This window comes from Stomoxys calcitrans, chromosome 4 (genome assembly GCF_963082655.1).
Source record: "Stomoxys calcitrans chromosome 4, idStoCalc2.1, whole genome shotgun sequence".
Lineage (NCBI taxonomy): Eukaryota > Metazoa > Arthropoda > Insecta > Diptera > Muscidae > Stomoxys > Stomoxys calcitrans.
In genome coordinates, this window is record NC_081555.1 from 87138806 (window position 1) to 87154852 (window position 16047).

Sequence of the window (16047 nt, forward strand, 5' to 3'; positions counted from 1 at the left end):
TTAATCTCCTTACACAGTAATACTGTTCGCGATCGCATTTTGCAAATTACAAATTTTGCCCATGAACATTCCACTAAGGAACAGGGGCAAACTTCTCACATATCAATGAGTGCAGTCCGATTCAAGTTTTAAGCTCAACGATAAGGGGCCTTCTTTTTACAGCCGAGTCCGAACGGCGTGCCACAGTGCGACACCTCTTTGAAGAGAAGTATCACATGGCAAAGTACCTCACAAATGTTGCCAGCATTAGGAGGGGAAAACCACCGTTGAAGATTTCTCTGATGGTCTCGCCAGGATTCAAACCCAGGCAAATGCTAACCTCTGCGCTACGGTGGCCTCCAATAGCCATTTTACTGTCCATAAAAATGTTCACACTCGACGTCCTCGCGTAAGCACAACACCATCTCACGTGTTCCGTAATCGCCCGGATCTCTGCCTGCAAGATCGTATTATGGTACGACAGTCGAAAACAGATCTCAGTCCCTGGGTTCGCAATGTAGATCCCCAGGCGCACTCTGTTCTCTAGCGTTGATGCAATTGTGTAGCATTATCTTCCAGATGGCACTACAAGAGTTCCGTCAATCCAAGACTGTTCCGCTGGCAGCAGTCCGATGGGAATTCTCTTCCATTCCTAATTGGTTTCCTATCGTTGCCTCGATTATACCGCAATGGTATCTCCTCCTCCTATACTCCATCCATTCTCCCATCACCTCAAGTCTCATAGCCACACTCAATTTGTATGTCAATGGGTCGCATATCTAGAATCGTCTACGTTGCACTTTTTCTCCATCGTGGTTCTCCAAACTACTGAGGCGTATGTAAGTATTGGTCGAATCACGCTCCTGTAGAGCCAGTGCACTATCCTAAGATTCAAGCCCCATTTCGAGCCTTCGGCCCCTTTACATAATGCCCAACATGAGCCCTCTCGGTACGCTCCCGGATGTCGAAAAGCCTAACATAAGTCACTGCGTCAAATTACATTGAAATCGGATAATAGATGGGTCTTTTATAGGGCCAAGACTTCAAATCGAGAGATTGTTCTACATGGCACCTATAACCAAATCTGGATCGATCTTGACCAAATTAAACTCCACTGCTATATCCGTAGTTAAATCTTAATAGTGGCTGGGCTCTATCATATTTTATTCAGGTCCTGAGAACTTATATACAAGTAACATATTCAGACAATAAATCTACTTTTAAAACCCTAAATTGGAAGATCGGTCTATATGAGATCTATATCTATATAGTCTGATCTGACTCATATATATATACATATGTATAGTCAGATCTGACAGTCGGATGTCGGGAGGCTTAAACCAACTCACTATTTCAAATTTCGACGAAATCGGGTATACAAATAAAGCTTTTATGGGTCTCAGACCCTTTATCGGCAGATCTCTCTATATGACAGCTATATCTAAATATAGTGCGATCAAAACCATAATTGGGTCAGATGTCACTGTTTCAAATTTCAGCGAAATCGGTAAAAAATATAGTCCTATATCTAAATATAGTCCGATCAGAATCATATTTAGGTCAGATATTGGGAGGCCTAAAACTACTCACTGTTTCAAATTTCAGCAAAATCGGTTAAAAAATTAAGCTCTTATGGGCTTCACACCCAGTATCGACAGATCGGTCTATATAGCAGCTATATCCAAATATGGTCCGATTTGCCCCGTTCGAGAACTTAACCATCATGCATCAAAAAGATGTATCTGTACCAAATTTCAGTTCAATGTCTCTATTTTTGAAGGCTGTAGAGTCATTGCAACAGATGGGCGGACGGACGGACAGACACACGGACATCGTTAAATCGTCTTAGAATTTTACGACGATCCGATATATATATATATATACTTTATAGGGTCGGAAATTGATATTTCGATGTATTGCAAACGGAATTACAAAAAAAAAATACCCCCGATCCTACGGTGATGGGTAAAAAAAATTATTTTAATACCCTGAACTGTATCCCACTACACAAGATACCAGCTACCGGGTACTTTCGTAAGTGGACAAGGTAGAACTTAGAGTGTTCAAGAGAAAGATTCTTCGTATAATTTATGGATATCTGTTATGAGTTCGGCTAACAGCTTGCGACAACCAGTTTAGGAAGTAGACTATATAAGGAATGAAAATGCACCGAATACTGATTGTGATTGAACTAAGTTTTAGTTGTTTTTTTTATAAAAATATATGGAGATTTTAAAATAAATACATCAGGTTTTATTCTTTCCACACAAGTACTTTTACGAAAAAAACTTTCTACTGATATGTGTATATTTTTTTTATCGTAGTTTTCATTTCATACCATTTTCTTAAACAATGAAAATTATTTTTTATATATTTTCTGCTGAGTATAGCCAATCAACATTAAAACAATCGGTGTAACTAATTTTTACATAATTTATACCAACATTGTGACCATTTTTATGTAAAATGATTTCTACTTCATATATGTTGTCTAATTGCAATACAACGATGACGATTTTGGAAGGAATGTTTGTATTCCAAATGAAATTAAGGAGTTCAAAATAATATGAAGCTTAGCATAAATATTTAAATCAAATCAACTAATGGCTTGAGTCGCTAATGGGGATTAATGTGGTTGCGAATAAAACCAATCAGATCAGAAAGAAAACCGGTGTATGCTGACTGTGTTTTATTTTATTTTGGAATGAAGAGGGCATTTTGCTTTGCTGAAAAATATTCATTTACAAACCTTTTCGAATGTGTGACGCATTTTATCATCGATTTCAATGTCGTCATCCATAGAACGCTATAATTGTCACAATAATTGTTTTAGTGTTTGAATTTTTTTTTTTTTTTTGTGAGGGTGTTTCAAGAGTTTTGTGTGTTTGTTTATTTTTTTTTTTAACACAAACCAAAGAAAAAGTCCAAATAAAATTAAACATAAAAAACATCAACACAACATTTAGTACACATGTCCAGACCATTCATTCTATAACATCGAGGGTGTTATGTGGGTTCGAAGTACTTACCTTGTCCATGTGGGCCAAAATGCCCTCTTGACTGCTTTGGCGGGTAGTTTCTCGCACCAAATCTTTGGCATGAGAGGCTATATTCTCAAATAAGGAACCCTGGGAACTTTGGCGTCCTGGGCTACTAGAGCTGGAACCAGAGCTACCGGTGCGAGATAAGATATTTGTAACACTGGGCTGTTTGACCGGCGTTATAGGGGGCTAGGGGAAGTACAGAGTTTTTAGTACCAAATACAATGTTTTATTGGTATTTTTGTATTACCGGTATCCTCCTTTCACTTGTTGCTCTGGGAACTTGACTAGCCACAGGTGTCTTTATGCGTATATCAGAGCTTGCTTCGGCTTCCTGCTCCATACTGGCCGCCTTTATGGTAGCTTCCAAACGCTGCGCCACTGGAGCTGCCAACTCAAAAGGTTTTGAGGGAAAATCAAATTCCGAATCACGATTGAAACTGGGCGAACTCAAATCCGAACGACTTGACGACGAAGACATGGGACTTTCAGGTCTATCGTCTTCATCTTCTTTGGAAGACATCTGTTCAACCATGCCCTCAGGATATTGCAACTTGCTGGGGGGATGATACACCAGAGCAGGATCTAAATTTGTGGACAAGGTTTTGGGAACATTATGTTGACGATTGTGCGAGCCAAAGACATCATGTAAACTCGGCGAGAGATCCGATGAAACCATTTCCGAGACAAAATCGCTAAGCGATGAGTAGGAGGAACTAGAACTATCGGCACCCTCAGAATCAGAACCACTTTCATCGGTGGCGGCCGATTCCAATTGCTTTAGAGCTTTCATGGCACCATTCAAGGAACTGTTATCATCCCATACGGCAAAGCGTATGGGCGTCAAGCCATTGCTAAACCACTTGGGCTTGTCGCCCACCTGCTGTGGATCCATGACTCCCGTTTGGACTCTCAAAAATGCCACATTTGTGGGCGTCAAAGACCATTCGGCCAAAAATTCCACCGCCTGGGTTTTGGCAAACATATTCAGGAACTGTGAGGCCCTAGGTCGTGATCGCAAGAAACTGTTGATTTGGAAAGCTACCACGGGTCTAGGATAAAGACGTAGTGTACGCGTGTGCTCGGCAAAATTGGCCAAGGTATTTTGGGAGTTGAAGAAACGTACCTAGAAATCATGAAAAATATTTAACTTTTAATACATTTGCCATTGTATAATGCCTACCATGGCCACCCTGGTGGCTACATCCACCGAATCAACATCTGTGCCATAGACAAATGGATTCAAAGCTGGTGAGTTCATGGGACTAGGTTGACGTGATAAAGCACCTTGAGTTGAGACCGAATTCCTTTGGCTAGTATAGGCCGACTGCGAGGGAGATTGTAAACGACTTTGGGATATGCTGCAAAAAGAAATTTTCATTAAATAACTTTTTAGGTAGAGACAAATAAAAAAACGTTAACAACCTACCCCAGCATTGTGGGCTCCGTTAAACTATCCCTTGTTGTTGGCATCATTTGAGGAGTTGGTATGACTGGATTCGCACCACTGGTCATTGAATTTAAAGCCTATTCAGTTTAGTACAAAATCAATGTTAGTGTTGAATTGCCATAATTTCTTAACTGAAGCTAGGCTCAAAATAATAATAAAGTGTTTTATTTGGGATTTAACTAGGCCTTCACATGAGTTTGATATGTTCTGACTTTTGGTTATGTTTAGGGATATATTGACTTAAGTTAATACTGTTAGGGATCGAATGTTCATTCATCGCTGATTAAGAAATTGTTTTTTCAGTTATTGGTGCAGTTCCTACAAGCTGTTCAAACTTAAAAAAAGTTACATGCATAATAATTATAATGAAAAAATCGTTAAAGAACTAACAAAAAATTGCAACAAAATGTCAAACCATACACCCTCTGAGACACCAATTAAAGAGACAAAACTGTGAAGATATTAATCTAAAATGTGCCACAGGTCTGTCTCAGGTTCACAATGGGGGGATTTTTAAGAGATTTTGTTTTTTTGATAAAACATCAGATCTGCACTCTACTTCAAATAACCTATCATTTGGGTTACATTTTGTCCCAATTGGTTTTGGCCCTTAATTTATGTTCATCTACGTATGTATTTGTTAGGGGGTAGGGCGACTTGTTCCCAAATAACTTTACCACATTCGTTCTCTGATACGAAAGACCTTTCATTTAAGTATCATATTATCACGTCCGTTTGAAATTGTGGCGTTTCTGGACACTTTAGGCTTTATTTTTATATCACATTCGTGCTTTACACTCAAAAACTTATCATTTAAGTTCCAAACTGTCATGATCGCCCTACCGGATACCGGATTGGTGCCTTTCATTTGATACCCATAGCGTTCCGATCGGTCTACATGCCCTTAGGAGAATTTGTTTGGGGGTGGAGCGCCCTCCAGACACCTTTGGTCTCATTTTTCTATCAGATTCGCACTCTGCTCTTACTTTCATTTCATTTGACTCCCATATTGTCCTTATCGTGATACATTTTTATTTGAGTTTATGTTTTCCTATGCTTACGTTAAAAAATTTCTCTAATGGCAATCGACGATTGTTAAGAGTAGCAGTTGGTCAAGATTGTTTTGTTGTAATAGTTGGATGTCTTCATTTGGTAGATATATATGAAGTGGAGTTATTTTCTTCCATGCTGCGCTACAAAAGGAAATACTCTAAAAAGCATAGTTTCAGCCTTGAAGACATAACTTTTTGATAGATCCTACCGATGACTTTGGTGTGGTTCTAAACGAAATCGCGATCTAGGAAACCAGTGAAATGCTATTACAAAGCAAAACACATTTTCTGTCTAACTTTAAAAAATTGGGATTTTGTAATAGAAACAGAGAATCCTACTGTCCGTAAACGGACAATATATTGAAATTTTAAAAATGTTTTTTTTATATGAGAGCGATTCTTTTAAACCCATTTTTCGTTTGCGTGACATTTTCAACAAAAAAAAAAAAGGATTAAGGAAGGTAAAATTTAGGAGGAACCGACTATATAAGACCCAACTCCACCGATTCTTCGTACTACTTTTAATATATACAACCTAGCATATAACTTTAAGATTTTCTTAAAATAGGACCTAAATTATGGCCACTACAATCCTACAAGGTCATATCGCATGAAATATAGTATATATGGGAGCGATATATATAAATTTGGACCGACAAAAATTAAATTTTGTACACACACTGGGACGACACAATAATCACCTACGGGCCGAATCTTATATATCCTCCACCATGGATCGCATTTGTCTAGTTCTTTGTGCGGTACCTCTTTGTACCCAAACAAAGAATAATGAATAAGAACTGTTCTGCTATTGGAGCTATATCAAGTTATAGTCCGATTCGGACCATAAATGAATTGAATGCTGAACATTGTAGAAGTCATTGTGTAATATTTCAGTTCATTCGAATAAGAATTCCGCCTTGTAGGGGCTCAAGAAGCAAAATCGGGAGATTGGTACACATGGGAACTGTATCAAACTCTAGATCCATTCAGACCATATTGGACACATATGTTGAAGGACATGGAAGAAGCCGTTGTACAAAATTACTGCCAAATGGGAAAAGAATTGCGCCCTTTAGAGGCTCAAGAAGTCAAGACCCAAGATCAGTTTATATGGCAGCTATAGCAGGTTATGAACCGATTTGCGCCATACTTAGCACAGTTATTGGAAGTCATACCAAAACCCCACGTGCAAAATTTTAGTCAAATCAGACTACAATTTCGCCATCTAAAGGCTCAAGAAATCAAGACCCAAGATCGGCTTATATGGCAGCTATATCAAAACATGGAGCGATATGGCCCATTTACAATCCCAACTGACCTACACTAACAAAAAGTATTTGTGCTAGCTTTACTCCTTCGAAAGTTAGCGTGCTTTCGACAGACAGACGGACGGACGAACGGACAGACGGACGGACAGACGGACGGACATGGCTATGACGATCAAGAATATATATACTTTATGGGGTTTTAGACGTATATTTCGAGGTGTTACAAACAGAATGACTAAAACAGTATATATGTTGGAGGGTATAAAAATGTGGTAGTAGTCTAAACCTATTCTTATACCCACCACCGAAGGATGGGGGTATATTAATTTTGTCATTCCGTTTGACACACATCGAAATATCCATTTCCGACCCTATAAAGTATGTATATTCTTGACCAGCGTAAAAATTTAAGGCGATCGTGACCGTCCGTATGTCCGCCTGTTTGTTGAAATCACGCTACAGTCTTTAAAAATAGAGATATTGAGCATACACCGATCCGCAGATTTAGGGTCTTAGGCCCATAAAAGCCACATTTACTATCCAATTTTGATGTAATTTGGGACAGTGAGTTGCGTTAAACTCTTCGACATCCTTCATCAATTTGGCCTAGATCGGTCCAGATTTGGATATAGCTGCCATATAGACCGATCCTCCGATTTACAGTCTTAGGCCCATAAAAGCCTCATTTATTATCCGATTTTGCCAAAATTTGGGACAGTGAGTTGTGTGAGGGCCTTCGATATCCTTCTTAGATTTGGCCCATATAGACCGATCACTCGATATTAGGTTTTGGGGCCATAAAAGGCGCATTTATTGTCCGATGTCGCTGAAATTTGAGACAGTGAGGTGCCATATAAACCGACCTGCCGATAAAGGTCTGAAACCTATATTTATTACTCGATTTCGCTGAAATTGGAAACAGTTTGAAGCCTTTCAACATCTGACTTAAATGTGGATCAGATCGGACTATATTTGGATACAGCTTCCATATGGACCGATCTCCCGATAAAGGGTCTAAAGCCCATAAAAGCTTTATTTTTTATCGGATTTCGCTGAAATTTAGAACAGTGAGCAGTTTCAGGCCTCCCAACATCAGACCCAGGTTCAGATTGGACTATATTTTGATATAGCTGCCATATGGACCGATCTGCAGTTAAAGGGTCTGAAGCCCATAAATGCTATATTTTTTCCGATTTCGCTGAAATTTGAAATAGTGAGTAGCTTTAGGCCTCCCGCTATCCGACCTAAATACAGATCAGATCGGACTATATTTGGATATTGCTGCCATATAGACTGATCTCTCGAAAGGGTCTGAAGCCCATAAAAGCTTTATTTTCTATCCGATTCCACTGAAATTTAAAACAGTAAGTTGTTTCGATTTCGCTGAAATTTGAAACTGTGAGTTATTTTAAGTCTCCCGACATCCGACCCAAATATGGTTTAGATTGGACCATATTTATTGTAGATATAACTGCTACATAGACCTATCTGCCGATAAAGGGTCTAAAGCCAATAAAAGTTTTATTTATTACCCGAGTTCGCTGAAATTTGAAACAGTGAGTTGGTTTAAGCCTCCCGACATCCGATCTAAATATAGTTCCGATCGGACTATATTTCGAAATAGCTGTCATATAGACCGATACGCCGATTAAGGGTCTGAAGCCCCAAACATTTTTTTATTACCCGATTTCGTTGAAATTTGAAATAGTGAGTTATTTTAACACCCTCGACATCGGACCCAAAAATTAATCAGAACAGACTATACAGATAATGCTGTCATATATTCCGATCTTCCAGTTTTGGGTCTTCATCCCATTCAAAGTGGATTTTGTGCCTGATTTCGATGAAACTGTTACTTGTATATGCGACGAATACGAATGTAACACTGTGGAACAGCGATACAGTCGGTAGGACGGCGAAAATCCTATGGGAAATGAATGAAAGTAAAAAGTAGCACCGAATTCCTAACTTAGATTTTCTTTTTCGAGGTTATTTAGAGCGCCCAACAAGCCCATTACTGGCTTAGGTGTATGTCCATAGTGTCATGAGACGGATTAATATCCACACCCTCTTTTAAACCTAACCTACTTGTATATGAGATCTCGGGACTTGAATAAAATATGATCGAGACCGGCCCTTGTTTAGATATAACTGTGTACATAGTTTGTTATAATAAAATAGGATTTATATGACATACTTGGTGGTGTGTATCCAAAGTTCGGCCCAGCCGAATTTCATGCCTTTTTACTTGTTATTTTAATGTGAAAGATCGGCCTATGTTGGAGGATATAAAAATACTACTTTGTCAGTAGGGAGGAATATGAATAGGTCGGATTTTTAAAAGTAATATACGATATATAATGGCAACGGGTTCACAAAAACACAAGCTGCCACAAGGTCCAAATTTGGATGAAGAACTTTCTTGGAGTGCCAGTTGAAATTTTAGACCCTAGGATAAAAGTTGTTAAAAACATGTATGATTCTTGTTTGTTTCTCCTTCGAGACGAGGTCAATGATCAGAGATGCAAATGGAAAAGGAAACACAAAAATACATGCATTGGGAAAAAGTACAGCTAATAGACAGGGTTGTCGAGCGTGGTTAATGTGGTAATTGTATTTTAGATGCGTTTTCGCAGTTAATACGATTTAAATACAACATACCAACGCACGGTCCTTGAAGCCATAACACCTAATATGATTGAAAAGTCCTCTAACCAAAGACGAAACGCGTCCCATAGTGGTTGGTGTTTGTTCCTATCTTTGGCTTTCCTTTTCCATTTGCATATTCGATCATTGAGCTCGTCTCGAAAGAGAAACAAACAAGAATAGTAAAATTTAATGATCTCGCCCTAACAAGCAAAAAACTTGAATAATGAGCCATGATTCGAACCTGGGCACACGGAGCAGCGGCGAGAACCATTGCCGTTGTCTTAGCGTTCGAAGCCATCAATACAACTTCCAACAGATGCACAAAATCATGTGTAGTACGGAAGAAGTGTAATTTGTCACAGAATGAATGTCTGTCATTACACAAAAATACATGCATTGGGAAAAGTGCAGCTAATAGACAGGGTTGTTGAGCGTTGTTAATGTGGTAATTGTATCACAGATTAGTTTTCGCTATTAATACGATTCAAATACAACATACCAACGCACGGCCCTTGAAGCCATCGCACCTAATATGATTGAAAAGTCCTCTAACCAAAGACGAAACGCGTCCCATAGAGGTTGGTGGTTGTTGCTATCTTTAGCTTTCCTTTTCCATTTGTATCTTCGATCATTGAGCTCGTCTCGAAAGAGAAACAAACAAGAATTGTAAAATGTAATGATCTTCGCCCTAACAGGCAAAAACCTTGAAAAATGAAAAATTCGGCAGAGCCCCGCCGGGATTCGAACCTGGGCACACGGAGCAGCGGCGAGAACCATTGCCGTTGTCTTAGCGTTCGAAGCCATCTATACAACTTCCAACAGCTGAACAAAATCATGTGTAGTACGGAAGAAGTGTAATAAGAAGTGTAAGTGTAAAAACTTGAAAAATGGAAACATGTATGGTTAAACATCCAAATGTATCCAGCGTACGGTTCAATTCAGAAATTCGGTCCTGATTCAATTTAGTCATGTACGTCTCTTCACGCATCTTTTTTCTACCGTTTGTCAGTCTGTCGTTGATCGGTAATCAAGGTTGAGATCGCACTTGCAATTCAATCACCATGTATGCGTTTCCCTAATTGCAAAGAAAATGTTGCTCCGTTATAGCTTGGGACAGTCTAGTATACATGTATTCTGTATATGTAGGGTCGCAAATCAATATATTATCAATAGCCCCATCCTATGTTGGAGGGTAAAAAACAATGATTATAAAACAAATTACAGAACAAACTTAGGACCATGCTTATTAGTATAATGTATATACAAAAATGAACAGAATATTACATGAGAAGGATAGTTGGAAAAGCGAAATAAAAATTTCAGAATAAGTTAAGATATTTACACAAATTCCAGCCTCATCCATTAGTTGCATAGCCTGTGTTTTATTGATTAAAGACACGAGTAATGATTGATGTTGGTTGAATTGTTTTATACGAGTAGAAGATCACATTTATCGATATATGATTGATTGTTAGATGGTAGATGTTGTAAATATGTTTTCATTTTTAGTCATTATTGTTATAGTAGAGAGAAAGAAGAAGAAGATAAGTACGAGTATAATAATTTTGTTTAAAGAAACTAATAGAAAATGTAGATGTTTGATTAATAAAAAAAAGAAAACAATTAATTTCCATAACAGGTGCTGGAGGAAAAAACATTAGCCAATTCATTTATTTTGAAATTTTGAAAAATATTGAAAAATTTTAATTTGGTTTAACAATATAAAATGTTCGTGAAATATCAATGAGAAATTTATTTTTTTGAGTTTGTACTAAAACTAAACATAATCTCAACAAAATTAAAGACAAGGATGGCATCACATTGACAAAGCTGATAAGATTGTTCTCAATTTAATTTTACGAAACATTTATGTATGATTTATACATATTTGTGTTATGGATCTCCTTTTTTAAAATTGAATTTGTTGTTTTTTTTTTTGCATGGAATTTATTATGGAATGCCCTTATTCCAATTTTTCGATTTTGATGTCGGCACTCACCTGTTTCAAATGATTTTTTAAAATTGTGCCCTCTGGTTCAGGCAGTGGAGGTATTTCGTCATAGCCTCCAGTGGGAGGTGATAATTTTGTTGAATCCAAATCAACAACCCATATATCATCGGGCAGGCTAAAAGGGATATGTTCAATTAGGGGCTATTGTATATACTTGCAATAAAATATAATTTGTTGGTACAGATTTCGATATACTTCTGGAACCATCGAATATGACATCCCTAAATTATTCAAATGCAAATTGCAAATTTTGCCCATGAACATTCCACTAAGGAACAGGGGCAAACTTCTCACATATCAATGAGTGCAGTCCGATTCAAGTTTTAAGCTCAATGATAAGAGGCCTCCTTCTTATAGCCGAGTCCGAAAGGCGTGCCGCAGTGTGACACCTCTTTGGAGAGAAGTTTTACATGGCATTGTAACTTCTTACTCAATCCAAAGTAGCATCTCTTTGCCAGTATTCCCAACTTTCTCCATCTGCTCGGTTATAATGGGTGATTTTTTTGAGGTTAGGATTTTCATGCATTAGTATTTGACAGATCACGTGGGATTTCAGACATGGTGTCAAAGAGAAAGATGCTCAGTATGCTTTGACATTTCATCATGAATAGACTTACTAACGAGCAACGCTTGCAAATCATTGAATTTTATTACAAAAACCAGTGTTCGGTTCGAAATGTGTTCATTCACCGTAACGTTGCGTCCAACAGCATCTTTGAAAAAATACGGTCCAATGATTCCACCAGCGTACAAACCACACCAAACAGTGCATTTTTCGGGATGCATAGGCAGTTCTCAATTTTGCTTATTTACGTAGCCATTCAACCAGAAATGAGCCTCATCGCTGAACGGTGAATGAACACATTTCGAACCGAACACTGATTTTGGTAATAAAATTCAATGATTTGCAAGCGTTGCTCGTTAGTAAGTCTATTCATGATGAAATGTCAAAGCATACTGAGCATCTTTCTCTTTGACACCATGTCTGAAATCCCACGTGATCTGTCAAATACTAATGCATGAAAATCCTAACCTCAAAAAAATCACCCTTTACAAGGTGTCTTGGGAGTTGATACCATCCATTTCGACTTATCTCCATTTACTGCCAGACCCATCTGACTGATTCTCTTTCGATTCTTTCAAAGACTGCAGTTCTTACTTCGGGTGTCGCCATAGGCGAGTTGCATGTGTTCTCTTGTGAGTAGCGTGCCATATCTATTCACATCTGCATCTCGTATCATCTTCTCCAACAGGATATTAAAGAGATCACACGATAGGCTGTCTCCTTGTCTGAAACCTCGTTTGGTATTAAATGGTTCGGAGAGATTCTTTCCTAATCTTATTGAGGAACGCGTATCAACAAGTGTTATCCTGCAGAGTCTTATTAATTTTGCAGGGTTTGCAGGGGTTTTAATATGCTGAGGTTCCAATCATTGCGTATGCATTCTTCTAGCTAGATCGTGCAGATAAGCTGATTCATAAATAGTTATTTAGTTCAGAGGACAACCCATCGGCTCCTGCTGCCTTGTTGTTCTTCAGTCGGGTCATTGCTACTTTGATCTCATTCACTAGGAGGTAAACATTCTATATCCTCCTTGCCGTCATCGTCGGACAGTATCAGTTGGGTAAAATTTTCTTTCAAAACCCTCAGCCACTATATGTATCAGTTCCCAGATTTTCTTCTTTGTCTCTACAAGAGGTTATGCCTACATCAAAGCCATCGGTTTGATATTTGATTCTTTAGTAGAACTTTAGGACTTCATTCTGACTCCTGTACATCACAATGCACTCGCACTCACATCTTTCAATTTTCTTCTCATTTCTGCAGAATAAACGTTTCTCTTCTCCCCTTTTCCCCTGAGACCGCTCCTTCACCTGACGAGTTGCTACTGATTGCAGGGTTGCTTTTGTATGTCGCATTCTTGGGTTCGGTTTCAGTATCATCTCGACACTCTTGGTCGTATCGTAGGTTTTTTGGAGGAGGCCTGCGGTACCCAAGTACGGATTTTGTGACATTTTCCATAAAGTGGGCAATGGATTGCCACTGAGCCGTAATATCATCGGGATAAGGAGTGCATTTATGAAGTATTGGGTTGCCCAAAAAGTAATTGTCGGTAATATAGTAGTAATATAGTCGGCGTTGACAAATTTTTTCAACGGCTTGTGACTCTGTAATTGCATTCTTTCTTCTGTCAGTTATCAGCTGTTACTTTTAGCTTGCTTTAGAAAAAAAGTGCGCGAAATTTTGTTTACATTTGTTTGTTTGGCGTCAATTTTAATATGGGTACCACATGTATTGAAAGAAATACATTTAACAAACCGAATCAACGCTTGTGATATGCACCTTAAACGCAATGAATTCGATCCGTTTTTAAAACGAATCATAACTGGAGATGAAAAATGGATTGTTTACAACAACGTTAGTCGAAAACGATCATGGTCCAAGCATGGTGAACCAGCTCAAACCACTTCAAAGGCTGATATCCACCAAAAGAAGGTTATGCTGTCTGTTTGGTGGGATTGGAAGGGTGTGGTAAATTTTGAGCTGCTTCCAAGGAACCAAACGATTAATTCGGATGTTTACTGTCAACAATTGGACAAATTGAATACAGCCATCAAGTAGAAGCGACCAGAATTGGTCAATCGTAAAGGTGTCATATTCCACCAGGACAACGCTAGACCGCACACATCTTTGATCACTCGCCAAAAACTGAGTGAGCTTGGCTGGGAACTTTTGATGCATCCACCATATAGCCCTGACCTTGCACCATCAGACTACCATTTATTTCGATCTTTGCAGAACTCCTTAAATGGTAAAACTTTCGGCAATGATGAGGCTATAAAATCGCACTTGGTTCAGTTTTTTGCAGATAAAGGCCAGAAGTTCTATGAGCGTGGAACACTAAATTTGCCAGGAAGATGGCAAAAGGTTATCGAACAAAATGGCAATTATATATTTGATTAAAGTTCATTCTAAGTTTTATCAAAAATGCATTTGCTTTCTTTTAAAAAATCCGCAATTACTTTTTAGGCAACCCAATAGTTGGTTCAGACGACTGAAGTATGCCGCTGCCATCTGGTGTAATTGCAGCTTTTCAGTGTTCAGCTTCCGTGCAGTGTCAGATCGTACTTTTCTCGGCATACTCAAAGGGCTGCGAACCTTTGCTGCAACAAGCTTATGATCCGAATCTGTATTTGCTCCACGGATCGATCGTACATCTGTATGAATGCCATCCATCTATCAACATGTTATAAATTTGGTTCCTCGTGTTTTGATCGAGTGACAGCCATGTGGATTTGTGAATTTTTTTATGTTGAAATTTGGTGCTGCTAACTACCATGTCTTTGGCAACAGCGAAATCTATTAGCCTTAACCCATTATCGGATGTTATTTCGTGGAGTCTAAATTTTCCGACTGTTGGACCAAAGTTGTTTTTCTTCCCTATCTTCGCAATAAAGTGTCCCAAAACGGTTTGAATCTCATGGGCGAGGCAGTGGTCGTATTCTCTCTCCAGGAGGTCGTATTCTCTCTCTAGGCGGTCGTATACTCTCTAAACGCTCGTAGAAAATATCCTTAGTCTGCTCGTCCTTGTTTTCCGTCGTGGCATAGGAACGAGTAAGGCCGCTGTTGAAAAATTTGACTTTATGCGGATTGTGGCTAGCCTATCATCCACGGAGTAAAGCTGGAGACAACTTGTTTCAGTCTCCGGCTAATTACAAATTCCCAGCCAAATGCACACAGAACGTCCCCGTTTGGTGTTGTTATGATGCCATTCCCGGTCCATCGCACTTCCTGTATGGCGGTAATATCAGCCTTGTACTTCTCCAATACATCCAAAAATTGCATTTTTTTTTGTAAATTTTGCCCATGAACATTCCACTAAGGAACTGTACAAAACTTCTCACATATCAATGAGTGCAGTCCGATTCAAGTTTAAGCTCAATGATAAGGGGTCTCCCTTTTATAGCCGAGTACGCACGGCGTGCCGCAGTGTGACACCTCTTTGGACAAAAATTTTACATGGCATAGTACCTCACAAATGTTGCCAGCATTAGGAGGGGAAAACCACAGCTGAATTTTTTTTAGTGGTCTCGCGAGGATTCGAACCCTGGCGTTCAGCGTCATAGGCGGACATGCAAACCTCTGCGCTGCGGTGGCCTCCAATACATCCGCCAATGCGTATACTGCACCTTCTCTATAAAGAGTGCGGATTTTGCAGATGCAGATCCACAGATCATGGTCCTCGCTTTCAGCCGCTTCTAACCTGGGAATTGATGTTAATGTTGGCCATTGGGTATTTGAAGGCGCCTATAACTCGCCTTGCATCTCGAGTATCATTGGCATTCAGTATTTAAGTAAGAATTATTGCCACCTCACCCCTCACTCAGATTCTACTCTCGAAATCGCTCATTGCCCGCGGCCGCCTTTGCAGCTACACCGCATAAATACGAAGCTTATCACTATCCTCAAACGGTGGATGCGGACGGTAGCTTTCAGCCAAGCTTCCCATGATAACAGTGAACTCCACACGAGTCGAAGCTAAAAGTATCAGCCTGTGTTGTGCTCACAGCTATCCCGTATCGGCCGAGGATC

The 16047-nt window shown here is 39.1% G+C and overlaps 1 protein-coding gene across 13 annotated transcripts in view; it reads right to left on the bottom strand.

Moving 5' to 3' along the window:
* Positions 1–16047, bottom strand: part of LOC106090068 (MAP kinase-activating death domain protein) — a 211703-nt gene that overhangs the window by 71244 nt on the left and 124412 nt on the right. For 7 of the 13 annotated variants that reach the window (XM_059366530.1, XM_059366532.1, XM_059366535.1 and 4 more), the window contains exons 7-13: positions 11442–11568; positions 10785–10817; positions 4450–4547; positions 4204–4381; positions 3271–4146; positions 3009–3209; positions 2729–2785 (exon numbers count right to left, since the gene is read on the bottom strand). In XM_059366530.1, coding sequence (XP_059222513.1) covers positions 2729–2785; positions 3009–3209; positions 3271–4146; positions 4204–4381; positions 4450–4547; positions 10785–10817; positions 11442–11568 — 1570 coding nt within the window. The remainder of the gene's footprint in view (positions 1–2728; positions 2786–3008; positions 3210–3270; positions 4147–4203; positions 4382–4449; positions 4548–10784; positions 10818–11441; positions 11569–16047) is intronic. The other 6 variants (XM_013256136.2, XM_013256137.2, XM_059366536.1 and 3 more) reach the window with 3 other exon arrangements.